At 38.7% G+C, this 15162-nt stretch overlaps 1 protein-coding gene across 1 annotated transcript in view; it reads left to right on the forward strand.

The window, feature by feature from the left end:
- LOC147227334 (vitamin D3 receptor A) overlaps positions 1-12888 on the forward strand; it is an 80314-nt gene extending 67426 nt beyond the window's left edge. Inside the window, exons 5-9 of the mRNA XM_086158938.1 lie at positions 3460-3559; positions 4329-4506; positions 6684-6835; positions 7645-7761; positions 11632-12888. Coding sequence (XP_086015064.1) covers positions 3460-3559; positions 4329-4506; positions 6684-6835; positions 7645-7761; positions 11632-11885 — 801 coding nt within the window. The 3' untranslated portion in view covers positions 11886-12888. The remainder of the gene's footprint in view (positions 1-3459; positions 3560-4328; positions 4507-6683; positions 6836-7644; positions 7762-11631) is intronic.
- Positions 12889-15162: the final 2274 nt, after the last annotated feature.

Here is a 15162-nt window from a genome sequence, read left to right on the forward strand (position 1 = left end):
GTGTCCTTCCTTTAATGCATATGTGTCATACTCAAGGCCTGCAGGCCCCATCTAGCCCGGTATACATTTATATCCGGGACACAAGATCATTTTATATAGATGTTTATCATTGTTGTTAATGGTCTTCTGATTTGATGCGCTTATAACACACAAACAGAACCCATAATACAGCGCTTCACCTGCCTTGCCAACATTAGGTTACCTGTGGATAAAACCACGACAATTGAGTCAAGCTTCTGTTACTGTGTACCACTCTATTGTAAAGTTTTTGCGAAGCTAGCCCCTCACAATCGCAAAGAGAAAAGTTGATTCTGAAACAGAGCCTTTCAAAACCAATGGGATGCTGAGTATATGTTCACTGACATTGCCGAAAAACTTATTGGACTTACAACAGATGGAGCACCGGCGATGTGCGGTGAAAAAAGTAGACTAGTGGGAACGATACGAGCAAAGGTGCAGGAGGAGAACTGTACTGGTGAGTTAACAGCAAATTACTGCATCATACATTAGGAAATGCCTGGTGGTAAAGTCCTTAAAATGGAGCATGTAATGAGCACTGTAATGTAAGCCGTAAACTTTATCCAAACTTAAGGTTTAAATCACCATCAATTTTAGTCTTTTATGCAGGGAATAGATTGAGAGTTTGCTGACATTTTTAATCATATAGAGGTGCATTTGCTAAGTTGGGGGAAAGTTCTCTTCTTAAACCTGCACGCATCTTAAACCTTTAGCTCCAGGGACGTGAATACATGGTTACTGACATGTATGATGCAGTGAAGGCATTTCAAGTGAAGGTACTCCTGCCTCACTTTCTCTGTTCCCATGTAATGTTAAACAAAGTCGGCGCAAGGGTGTTTCCAAATGTGCACTTTGCTGATAAACTAAGCTCACTGTGCACTGAGTTTGCGCAGCGCTTTGGTGACTTTGAAGCACAGAAAAAGACTTTAGAGCTGCTTCGCAACCCATTTGCCGTTGACGTGGAAACTGCACCAATACAGATTCAGATGGAGTTGATTGAGCTACACTCTAATGGGACACTTGAGGCAAAGTATGACACTGTATTTTTGCTGCACAGTTTATTTGCTCCATTCCTGAAGCAATGTCCCTTCTCCTTCCACATGCGGTTTGAACCATGTGCATGTTTGGTACCACATTTTCTTCTCAGTGATGAAGTTTAATAAACAGCACACAGAACCCTGTCTCACTGATGAACATCTCACTGAGTCCATCCTGAGGACCTCCACAACATAGGACCTTACACCAAACCTAAACAAACATGTTGCAAGAAAGAGATGCCCAACATCCAGCTCAGACAAAATGGCCTAAGAGCAAAGAAAAGTGAATGTTTTGATTTGTTATTTTAACTTTTGCTGGGAAGCACAAATTTGATTTAGATTTCAAGGGTTTTTTTTTGCAGCATTTTCACATGTTGAATTCTTATAATTTTGACAGGAGATATTTCTTGGAGACCAAAATCTTTGTAGATATTTAAAGTTTAAGTTTATTTTTCATAAAAAAGCACAAGAGCAAAGAAAAATGATTTTTTTGAATTGTTGCTGTTTTAATGTTAACTTATAAACACAATTTTTATTTATCTGGGTTTTTTGCACTTGTATAACTTCTATAATTGTGACAGAATTTATTTCAATGGAGAAAAAAATATTGTACGTTATTTGAAGTTTACATTTATTTATCCTGGAATAATATTCTTGTTTGTTTATATTCAGATTTATGTTAAAAAAAATTGGTTTTCCTATGTGTGTGTCTATGTGTGTGTTTTTAGTTTATTTGAAACCTGTAACATGACTCCCTAAGACATTTACCTGCCTCTGGCAACCGAGTGTCTTTCTCTACATCATGAACTTGATACTTTTAGATTATTTTTCTGCCTGTTGACCAAAACAAGTAAAACACCACAGGCAAGTAAATGAGATAGAGGGAAGGTTAGATGATCCACCAGGGAAAGTCCTCTTTTCTTTTATATTTATGTCAAGCAAGCACCCTCAGGGCATATGTTTATGTGTGAGGTATTGTAGGTGGCATGTATTTTATATGATTGATCCTAAAAATTTATCATAGCATTAGAAATTATCAGGACAGTTGGGTTCATTAATTTCAAGTGTGAAACTCTCCAAACTCCTGCAAAAAAAGCAGTACAACCTGTTTGACACATTACTTGTGTCATGGATGTTTTCATCTGTCTTCAGTTTCCCATATATGTCAAATATAACATTATTTTTGCTAATAAGTTACATTGAAAGAAAATTAGTTTTCTGGTATTAAACAGACTCCCAGCTACCAAGTTATTTTCTTTTTTGATCAATTTTTGTCCTAGCTACATAAAAACGATAACATTTCTCAATATATTGTAGTTTGTATAAAATTGTAAAAAAAAACATTTTGTTTACGATGCAACATTGTCTGGGTAGTGATGTAACAAGGTGGACCTGGGCTTGGTTCCAGTCATTTCCCATTTGAACCTGAGTAAGACTTGAACAGGGAGGATAAAGCTAAGGACAGAAATCAAAATGAGCTTCAAAATTATGATGAACAAAGATGCTTCTTTGTGCTTTTTAACAATACATCCTAGTGAGAGATAAAGTGTGTTTATGCATATTAGTCCTTCCAGGCAGGATACCCTTTATTTTTGGATAAATGTATAGTGAGCCACAAGTAGTGAGATCATGGATGACTTGCCCTCTCCGTAAACTTGAAATAATCTTTTAAATCATATCTGGTTTTAGTTGACATGCTTTTATCCACATGAACAAGCTATAATTAAACCAGACTCAGATGAACCATTAATTTCCTGTCTTCGGGGGGAGAGATAGATAGCAGTTTAAAATGATTTTATCTATGGTATTAGATCAGTTTTCCAAATGCCACCCACTCCCAAGATTTTTTTCTTTCTCAATTTATTCAGCTGTATGTATCTGATACATATTTATATACATATGTGAGTGCAACATCCTTTCTTGTCATTTATTATTATACATTATATTAAATAATTTAATAAAATATTTCAAATTAGTATAGTGTTGACAACAGGAATTTGTGAATTTTGAGGACATAGCTTCTCAGCCGATCCTGAAGAGGGGAGGGATTTCTCCTGTTATGCAAGTACTAGCTGAGTTCATTTTTGAGAATCAGAAAAATTAGTCCACCTTTGAGATATCAAGTCTTTTTGTAAGTTGTGAAAGAATGCTGAAAGATAAATCTGGGGAACAGAAGATATTTTACTTATCAATTGTTAATTTGGCGCAACTCTTACTGGTAACTCAGCAAAGATGAATTCTGCAAGAGACTGGGTAATACTTAATCAATTATCAAAAAAAGAAATCTTATTGAGAAATTGAATATAACTTGTTACCTGAAACCAAATTAACCAAGTAGATTGCGCTTAACAATGTTTTTGTGTGTATGTCTGTGTGTGTGCATGTGTGTGTATGTGTGTTACAGCCTCCGGTACGAGAAGGTCCAGTCACACGCAGTGCCAGCAGAGCTGCCTCCCTCCATTCTCTGTCTGATGCTTCCTCAGACTCATTCAATCATTCACCTGGTGAGTGCAACTCCTCTCACACAAATTCCTTTTATTGCTCCTCAAATTAAGTGCCTTGGGGAACACACATGGACAAAACAGCTTACACAATTCTTTCATTTACATCAAATGAAACATCTACTCTAACCATCGGCATTTGGGCTGGCCTGATTGATATTTATTTCATTAAAATCTGTCATTTTTTTTAGTCTCCTCTGTGTGGCTGCAGTACCCCTCCAAGCAGAAACTATATTGAATTGTAAGGCAATTCAGTGCAAGTCAGAGTGCAACATTATGGGTTTGTTTTTTTCCGTTGCATATTAAATTCTTTGGAGCAGACCCATACATAACGTAAGCACTCAATATTCAATGAAAGTGATACAGTTGGTGGAAAAACACAAAGCAGTAGGAAATTACAGAGTCCTATTGACAATGACCCCAGAAGACTTTGTTGATGGCCTGATTGGCAGGCAAGTTGCATGAAGCAGGTATGGAGATCACCTCCACCTGTGTAATGCAAAGCAAATATGGGTATATTAGTCTTGTAACAACATCTTTTACTTTTTTAACTAAAAACCCAAAAAACAATGCAGTCTGCATTCACTCTCCACTATTTATGGCTGATGGTTCCAGAGTTCCCTTTATCTGTGATTTACCTTGACTTACCTCTCACAAACTGAGCTATTTCTGTATGTTTAAAACACATACATTATTTTTGATTATGTATTTACTCTCCCCCTCCTTTTGACTTGCTTTCCTCCTGTGTCATTTTAATCTCCTGCTCAAACAGAGTCAGTGGACACTAAGATGAACTTCAGCAACCTGCTAATGATGTATCAGGATGGTGCTAGCAGTCCAGACTCCAGTGAGGAGGACACAAAACTGTCTATGCTGCCCCACCTGGCTGACCTGGTCTCCTACAGTATCCAGAAAGTCATAGGATTTGCAAAAATGATACCAGGCTTCAGGTAAGGGCTACATGATTAGGGGACCAACTTGTCTTTTTGATTTCATTTTTAAGTACATTTCAAATAAGCAAACTGCTTAATCAGGTAGCAGTTGAACAATAATGACTTTTTTATGAAATTTTTAGACAGCACAACCTTCAATAGTCTTGTGTAATTTTTTGGTCAAAAGTTAAATAATTGAGTCAGATATGTATTTGTCACAGAAATATAAGGTTTACAATTTATTTGAGTCGGCAAGTTTGTGCTTTATTGGGCAGCCTTTTAGCAGTATTCAAAATGTAGTTAACTTCCCAATCTACTTGGGACACATTCATGATTTTTGTGTTTGACGTGTGCTTTTTAATACTGAGCCACAAATTGGGCTATTATTTGAAAGACAGTGGTTTTCATTTTATATAGCCTTATACTGTATATTGCGTCATCATTCCTTGGCACCATGATTCATGTGCTTCACATATTGAGAATTGAACTGCCCCACAGCTTTGATCAGAGCCTGAGCTCCAAACTAACATGCAGAGCACAGTATTCTCTGTGCACATGCATGTGGGGTGTTGGTGATTGTTGTTAGGTAATGTGAGATGCTATTATCACTGTCAAACAAACAAGCTCTTCCAAGAATATGCTGGAACAGACTACCTTCATGAACACATGCTGAGCTTAGAGATTCATTTATGAATGTATGCACACACCAGACACGCACACAGAGCCTGTGTGAAAAGAATAGGCATATTTAGCATATGTGTTTTTGCATTCATGCTGTGAAACACTGGATTGAAGCCATGAATTTGTACGGTATACATTTATTCCAACTTCTGGCCTTTGTGCAGCGGGCCATTATTTTATTATTTCTATGTTCCATGTTCTGTCGCTGAATGAATGCATTTCATTGGGAAATATTAACTTTTCAGCAATTATTGCTAACCCTATACATGTACTTTGGAAAATACAGTCTGAAATACAAAAATTGGTTCTGCTACTTGAATTTATGATTAAAATATAATGACACCGTAAGCTATGAATTTTGTCCATGAAAAGCTATCTTTGCAAAGGAACATTTGAAATATGGTTGGAAAAAAGAAAATGACAGGAAAGAACAAAACCTATTAAGTAATCACAAATCATTACCCTTTAACCATGAAAGTGGTGGTAAGAATGTTTGTCCAGCTTAAGTTACTGCTATTGCGTGTGGATACAGTAAATGTATTACTATTCATGGGGCCACATACACATTCAAATGAGGATATCATATTGCATTTGAGGGGTTAACTAAGTGGAACATGTTGGAAACTGTGTTGCTGTGATACCCATCCGTTATAACCTGTTATCTGTTCAATGGATCTTGTTGTAGGAGGGAACAATGGGGTATGTGCGTGTTGAGAATGAGAATGTTCTGTGGATAGTTGATGTGGCTTGATGCTTGTTGCTTTGTATTTAGTGATTTCTCACCCATTTTTCCCTGAAACGAGTGGGTGTTATTTATGGGTCTGCTGTCAACAAATGTTGGCAGCTCTATGGTTCCAGGCGGTCTGTCCACTTAGAATAAATGGTGAATTGATTAGAATTTGGTTAACACATATTTGGCATAACACTCACTTGAATGTAATTTGAAAGAATGAGAAAATTCAATACCCAAATGGTCAAAGGACATAAACACTGTCCTGGTCATATATTGATAATTATATTCAGAGATCTGTGTTTTAATGTATGAGTTTTGCAGATGGTAATTGTGGACAGCTAGCTCATTGCGATATCCCTCTACATTTTAAAAATTACGAGACTCTCAGTTTGTTTCTCTAATTATGTAACGTCAGGGCATCACAAAAAGGTAATCCAGTTCTCTCCAATTAAAGATAATCCTTCAAATGATTTAAGTATGTTTGCCTCATATGGTGGATGAGGGCAAAAAGCTCCCTTTAGTCCATTCAGTAGCTGCTGACTTCACTCAGACTGCTTCACAGCTCTGCAAGAACGATTGTAAACTGATGCACAGTTTAGTGTCACCATCAAAAGACAATTTTATTTTAATGCAACATCAATTGGTTGAATTAAACATTTCCTAATGAGGTTATGACAGTAATTTGCTGCTGGTGTCAACATGCTCTCTGGCATGGCTTGTATTTGACTATAAGTATTTCTGCAGACACAAGACTGACTCACTGACCGTGTGTATGTTCCAGAGAGTTGACAGCAGAAGACCAGATCGCTCTGTTGAAGTCCAGTGCCATTGAGATCATCATGCTGCGTTCAAATCAGTCATTCAGTCTGGAAGACATGTCATGGAGTTGTGGAGGACCTGATTTCAAATACTGCATCAATGATGTTACCAAGGGTTTGTTACATTTCATTATTTACACAGCGGTAAACTTAATGAGGCAGGGATTTCTTTTTAGTGTTTTTATATGTACTGTGCTGATCACGTGTAGAGGTTGCATCCTGTTGGATTCCCCTAGCCATACTGTTTGTAAATAGGAAAACTTATAGAGCCTTCACTGGTACTTTAGGGGTGAAAAACCATAAACATTATCAGTAAGTTGGAAAATAATTTTAAACACTCATATTTGATTATTTAGATAGATGTTGCTACATTGCAAGTACAGTGATAAAAACAGGAGATTTTGTCTGAGTCTAATACAAATCTTTAAAATTGGGGCAACTCTGCATAAAGCTAAATTTGGAGAGAACACACAAACCACTCAAGAGGCCTTGATTACACATTCCTGAATAGACACATTCTCCCATTAGTACCAAGCGCTCAGGACATTTCCATGAGGGATACAACATTAAATCAAGGCATTGATAAAACCAGAATACGAAGACAAACGGACACTAAAGGATAGAGATGTGATAATTGTTGCAGCTGATGACACGGCTGTGACTTTACAGGAGCCATCCACTACTGCATTCATTACACTGTTGCACATTAAGATTTGAACTCTCTGTATTTCCATGGAAGCAGCCACAAACACACATTGAGTGCTTATGCCTATGTGCATTGCAGGAAGTAATCATTTCTTCATTAATAGACAGAGAAAATTGATCCAGATGGGCTTGATAGCATGTCCTGCTGTTTAAGTGTTCATTAAGTCTCCAGTCTAGTAAAATGCAGTGGTGTTAAGATTACATTTTTCTGGTGTGTAGCGGGTCACACTCTGGAGCTGCTGGAGCCACTGGTGAAGTTCCAGGTCGGTCTGAAGAAGCTCAACTTGCATGAGGAGGAACATGTGCTTCTCATGGCCATCTGCTTGCTCTCCCCAGGTATAGCAAAACGTCTCTGTGTTTGTGTGCTGATTCAAGATTATAGACTGCCATATGTGCAGTCTGGAAATGTGTTTCCCCTTTACATGGCATACAAGCATTGTACAGTATATTGGTGTTTGCATTTGTGTTATCTTTAGTATAAAATATATTCACTTTAAAATAACTATCTTTCACCATTAAACAGAACTCTGTGCTGCTCAAATATGTAAGCATTGCACTCTGCCTGTGCAACTGTGAGTGACACACAGTCAATGAATACATCTTACCATTTTAATTTGTGAAACTCATGCTTTTCAGCTCTTCTGAAACTTGATATTCACAAATAAATAATAAAATGTCAACATCAGCTTTTTGTAATCCCTGGTAAAGACCTTTGTCAGTAGTGGGAGAAGTCTGCTGAGTCAGTGTTACAGATCAGAGAAAAAAATGTCACCACACAGCCTGTTTTTATTGCACAGTCTGTTTGGCTGAAAATCAGTGGATTGTTTCACGCCACACAGGCATTTTTCGAGATTTTTCTGCTTGTGGAAATTTTATTTGCAAGTCACAGAAATTTTCAATGAACATCCAGTATCAGAAATGAATGTTTGTTGCAACTGGAAAATAGTAAGCTGGATAATGTATCAGGCTGTCAATCAGCAAGGCCGTATCAAGACACAGTGAGAACATATATAAATAAGGGTTAGTGTGACCACATTTCATGTATTTTCAACACAGGTATAGTGTTTATTATTGCTTTGTTAAATAAAATTAGTGTTTCCAACAGAATGCGTATAATTGTTTTTTCACTGTAATTTGCATATGGGTAGGAAAAAAAAATTCACTGCTCACAAATTGTCTTATACAAAACTTCCAAATGCTTAAACATTTTTTGGGGGGGTTATCAAGATATTTCTTGGCCTCTTTTTGACATTTTATGGTGAATTTTACTTCAGGTTTTGATTGTTTATACTTTTATTTAATTTGTATATTTATATCAAGACCAGAGACAATGTCAGAGTTTTATCATACTTGATATACAATATATAGAAACGTTACTCAGCCCCAGATCTTATTAAATTTGAAATGCTAATACCAGGGAACAAATGCCCACTACTGTTTTAATGGTAGCACTTATGGTTTATATGCTGAAGAGTAAAACTGACACAGAGGAAGACTCAAATTTCAAAATCAAAAGCTTAAAACAACTGATTTGATGCATCAGCAGAATCTCTAAATCCCTCTGCTTAAACTGTTCATTCATTTCCTGCCAAAGTAATAAGAGAAAAAAAAAGTGCAAATTGTCAACCTGATGTTATTGAGGCAGGAAGTATTACAGCCGTTTGGCTGTTAAGCTTTAAACTTTCTGTTTGAAGAACTTAAGCTTCTTGAATGACAGTCGCAAAATGTAAGTTTCTTATTCACTTACCAGATTGAACAATTTTGGCCAGTTTTGTTGTCCGTTGGTCTGATATACATGTACACACAGACACGCAATGTGCGCAATAAATACACTATATGGCCAAAAGTATTCGCTGAACCGTTCTTGACTTGCATATGAACTTAAGTGACATCCCAATCCTAATCCATAGGGTTCGATATGAAATCGGTCCATCCTTTGCAGCTATAAGAACTTCAACTCTTCTGGGAAGGCTGTCAACAAGGTTCAGGAGTGTGTTTATGGAAATTTTTGACCATTCTTCCAGTGGGGCATTTGTGAGGTCACACACTGATATCGGACGAGAAGGCCTAACTCTCAGTCCCCACTCTGATTTATCCCAAAGGTGTTCTAGGCGGTTGAGGTCAGGATGCTGTGCAGGCCAGTCAAGTTTATCCACACCAGCCTCTGTTATCCATGTCTTTATGGACTTTGTATTGTGCACTGGTGCACAGTCATGTTTGAAAAGGAAAGGGCCAGCTCCAAACTGTTCCCACAAAGTTGGGAGCATGGAATTGTCCGAAATGTCTTGGTATGCTGAAGCTTTCAGAGTTTCTTTCACTGGAACTAGGGGGCCAAGCCCAGCTCCTGAAAAACAACCTCACACCATAATACCCCCTCCACCAAACTTGACACTTGGCACAATGCAGTCAGACAAGTACCATTCTCCTGGCAACCGCCAAACTCAGACTCGTCCATCAGATTGCCAGATGGAGAAGTGCGATACGTCACTCCAGAAAACGCGTCTCCACTACTCTGGAGTCCAGTGGCGGCGTGCTTTATACCAATGCATCCAATGCTTTGCATTGCACTTGGTGATATGTGGCTTGGATCGAGCTGCTCGGCCCTGGAAACCCATTCTATGAAGCTCTCTGCGCACTGTTCTTGAGCTAATCTGATGGCTACATGGAGTTTGGAGGTCTTTAGCGATTGACTGTGCAGAAAGTTGGCAACCTCTTCGCCCTGTGCGCCCCAGCATCTGCTGACCCTGCTCGGTTAGTTTACGTGGCTTACCACTTTGTGGCTTAGTTGCTGTCATTCCCAAACACTTCCATGTTCTTATAATACAGCTGACAGTTGACTGTGGAATATTTAGGAGCAAGGAAATTTCACGACTGGATTTGTTGCACAGGTTCCTATCCTATCCCAGTTCCATGCCAGAATTCACCGAGCTCCTGAGAGCAACCCATCCTTTCACAAATGTTTGTAAAAACAGTCTGCATGCCTAGGTGCTTGATTTTATACACCTGTGGCCATGGATTCCAATTATTTAGACGGGTGAGCGGATACTTTTGGCCATATAGTGTATGCACATGAGAGATATCAGCCTATTTGCATTATACAGATATTTTTTTCTCAATATATTGCAACATTTTAAATCAAATAATTTTATGTGCCTGTACTTCTGAAGTAGTGAGTGCAGCCACCTCATAGCATGAAGGTTTCTGATTTGGGGTCTTTTTATGTGGAGTTTGCCTGTTCACCCCCTGTACACCTGGGTTCCCTCTGGGTTCTCCACTTTCCTCCCACTGTCCAAAATACAGTAGGCGTCTGCATTTCTTAAACAAGTGACTGAGGGAATGAATGGTACAATCTCATTATATTTTGCCCTTTGATTGAGTGCAAGATAAGCATGAAGACAAATGATTACAGATTGTACTGGAGAATGAAATCTTAAAAATTAAACCAGATTCAAGTCAAAGAGGGATTTTTATTCTAAGTCTTTTCATACAGTCAGGTAAGCGTAAATATTAGCCTGGTGCCTTTCTCAAATCAGTGGTTGATCCAAAGTAAAACATAAAGAATTCTTGTCAAAATCTAGCAACTGGTCTTGATTTTCTTCCCTTGAAGCCTCTCCCCCTCCCTCCCCTTTGCTGTAAATTGAGCAATGAGTGGCTGCCTTTGCTCTGCAAAAGCTTGTCACTGTCACTCAGACATACGTTACATGTTAAGTACAACAAACATGGAGAGTTAATCACATCATCCAATTTCTTATTACTAATGTAGTTAAAGTTGGATTTAGTGTCCTGTAGGTGCCTGCGCAGGTTGTTCCACCATCTGATAAGCTACTAGTAAACACACTAACCATCACCTGCCTGTTCTTTGACCCCACCACCACCAACAACACAACACACCTGCTGTGTGTAGTTGAGGTATAGAGATTAAAATACCAGGAGAATCACAACCTCACGTGTAGTATTGGAATACTGATAATCAAAGCTAATGCTTATTTTGACTGTACTCGCAGTGATACCCTGACATCTCTTGAACATAGATCCTAATTTCACTCGTGAAGCTTAATTTAACTGGTCTGACTAATGTTCTCTTTTTCTTTCATCCCTTCCACTCTGTTGCTCCATGCCCCTCACTGATATTTCTTCCTTTCCAAACTGTCCCTCTGTTCTATGATCTCCTCTATTCACGCTCTACACACTAATCCTTCACGGCAGATCGTCCTGGTGTGCAGGACCATGCCCGAATTGAGCAACTTCAAGACCGGCTCTCTGAGGCGCTCCAGGCCTACATCAGAGTGAACCACCCAGGAGGGCGCCTCCTCTACGCAAAGATGATCCAGAAGTTGGCTGATCTGCGCAGTCTGAATGAGGAGCACTCCAAGCAGTACCGTTCGCTCTCCTTCCAGCCCGAGCATAGCATGCAGCTCACCCCGCTGGTGCTGGAAGTGTTCGGTAGTGAGGTGTCATAGCAGAGGCAGAGGCTCGTGTGCATCCAATCACACAATCAACACACAAGATGATTAACCAACCCTAACCGCCTTTCCCTCAGACAGACCCAGCCTGATTACAACCCTGGACATGTGGGAGACAAATGGATTATTAGAAAGACAGTAACCTTCACCTTTTCATCATGTGCCACACTCCTCCTCTCCCTCCCTGTCTCGACCTCACAGCTCCCGGTCTTCTGGATGTGATACCCGATAACGCTCTGGAGAACACAGCACTTGGATAATCAGCTTACATTCAAACACCTGGAAGTAAAAATATCAATATATCACACACTCGGCTGGAACAGAGGGATCTCTCCTTATCCAAGAACTTCAAATCGATTTTTGGTCATAACCATCACCACCTATTCCTTACGGCTTGTTTGATGGATAAATGGATGGTATGTTTGCCATCCTTCTCTCCTTTTTTACCATCATCGTCATTATGTGGCTTAGTATTCACATCATCGGAATAGGAACATGTTATGATCATGATGGCATTAATGGGCTACAGCCACATCGCTAGCAGTGTTACTTTGTTAGTGTTAGCTATGAGCTTTTGTTGGTTTACCATTTGTTTACAGCAAAGATATCCAAATATATTAATCAACATGGCTGAACATACTTTCATGTAAAGGAAATACTGGGTTTATCAGTTTAAATATTGCCCAACTACAGCCAGACAGGAGCCTTGCAGGTGTGTTTTCCTGCCTGGCTCATTGTATCTCTGTATGTTTGAAGAGACAGTTCACTGAAGAGAAGTAAGCAAGTTCAAGTAGGAATATTTCAATGTTGTGGGAAGAAACCTGGTGGAGCGAGACAATGAGGTCGGATAGTTGGAGAGAGTCACTAGATGTAATTCCTTGTTCTCCAGACAAAAGGGAATTTCACAAAACAAGAATGTATGTATAATGCGCTATATATATTAATGATACATATAAGCTGATATACACAAATATATAAATATATATTTAAGAGAGCGAAACATGGTTGCTTCCGAAGAAGCAAGTAGTTCATGTCGTATACTGTAGAGGATTTGAAGGCCCTGCTTTGTTGTGTATGTTTGTGTCTGTGTGTGTAACTCTCAAACAATGAATGCACACACACACACACGCACACACATTCACACACACGAAAGACGAAAGTACTGAAAGGTGTGTGAGGAGTTCTTCTATTTTTATGATGTGTGTACAGTATAAGAGAATATTGATGGACCACAAGGGGGTGTGTATGCTGGCTTTGACTGAGGGTTTAGCGCAGGATAGCGCTCATCTGTTTTTTTGGACCTGTGAAGTTCGTAGACTGACATAGACACAGACATACATACACACACACACACACACACACACACACACACACACACATACACACACACAGCATCATGTTAGACAGATAGTGATTATCCAGAGTATTTGTCCGGCTGGTTAGATTGCTGCTAAGTCAGTAAGAGTTAGATAGTTGGACACAAGCCAACTACCTGCTGTTACCTCAGGGAAAAGTTTGTCTGATTATATTGTGTTCTTGGTGTTTATGGTGTGTGTGGCGTAAGCTTACAATCATGAGACGGAGATTGTTTTTCAAAGCTCTAGGCATCACTGTGATTTCCAATCATACTAGATAACAGTATAAGTAAGCTAAAAGTAAAAAATTTTTGAAGAAATTATTATAACCACATTTTCATTCCTCGGTATAATTGCTCAATTAAAACATGCATGATTATGAGTCCATTAGAGACAATCGTTAAAGCTAATACATCCATACAATTTCCCAATCATTATTTTTTTCCTTAAAGTTTTTCTTTAAAGTTTCGTCTGTCACAAAATAACGATTTTTTTCAGGGCAGTTATATTATTCAACTGATATTAGCAATATAGAATATATAGCCAAGTGTTTTGGTGTGAAATCCAACAGATGCTCGACATAATAACAGCAGGGCAGAAAGATATAACTAGAGAAGAACTTTTTGTATGAAATTTAGACAAAAAAAAAAAATCAAGCCTCACCTTTTTATCATGTTTATCATTTAAACACCAGCTACATAAGCGAGGTTTAGGATGTGACTTTTCAACATCACTACATATCTGATCACTTCTCTGTCAGCATGGTGAATGCACGCCCCTGATGCAGGCCTGGACCACCCCCTTGTGGACAAACTGTAAATACCACTTGCTAAATCTGTACATAGTTAGAGATTAATGTAGGCAAAATACTAAGAGAATTCAAACGTTGATGGCAAGAAGCTCTGGAGATACAGCACTATATGCAATTAGGTGGACCCTTTATGTTTTATTCAAGTGGAGTGGATGGAGATGGCGTTCCTGGTTGACATTACTGAGTTGTTTTTAGGAGTATGAATGACAGGAAATGTTAGCAGCCAATATTTGGAAATTCAATTTCAACATCATCTCAAAATACCTAAATAGTATTTTTGACAATAAGGTGCAAGTTTCTGCAACTGATGTTCCCGAAGGTCCGTTTTGGATTATATTTTTACTAATTGTTCATTATTGCAGTGATGGGATTTTAAAATTTGCTCAGGTGTGATGTCACTGAACATTCCCAGAGGTGGTTGAGTTAAGCATTCCAACTGGCTAAGACTCATACAATCACACAAAAACGTAACTGTTTGGCAGCCATTTTCACTCATCAAACATCTCAGTATGGTCTGGCCACAAAGTCTACTCTGTCCATTCCCTAGCTTATGGATGTATGTCTTTTTTCTTTCTAAAGTCAAGCGATAAGCTTTCGACAGTTATACGGTATATCAACAATATTTTTATTTTGGTGAAAATCTGTCTTTTTTTCCCTCTCTTCATTTGAGCTTTCAAGACAGTCGACCTTCATGTGCAACAGAGCTTGCTGTCTCGCTGCTGCTTGGCTTGGTGCGCTCGGACATTGTTTTAATGAAGCAGAGAGGAGCGAGGTTGACTCCTGGAACCTTTGCAGATGGACAAGCTCAACTTCTCTCATTCCCTTGATTTAAATGAGTGAAAACATAACAACCCTTTTACTTGGTGATGTCCCTCTCATTTGGATAGGAGAGGGACACGGGTTTCTCCTTCCCTTCTCTAATGGAATATTAAGAAATATTTGACCTGCAGCTGTAACCTGAGGGGAAGGAGGTCCCCGAGTTTTCTGTGTAAAAAACAAAAGAAAAAACAAACAAAAAACTCAAAACAAACAAACAAAAAAAAAATGCGTTGACATAAGTTGGATGTCAAAACTCAATCACCAGATCATGAACTAACACTGCAACACT

The sequence above is a fragment of the Fistularia commersonii genome, chromosome 14 (assembly GCF_037954325.1).
Source record: "Fistularia commersonii isolate RoL2024-O1a breed Wild chromosome 14, RoL_Fcom_v1.0, whole genome shotgun sequence".
Lineage (NCBI taxonomy): Eukaryota > Metazoa > Chordata > Actinopteri > Syngnathiformes > Fistulariidae > Fistularia > Fistularia commersonii.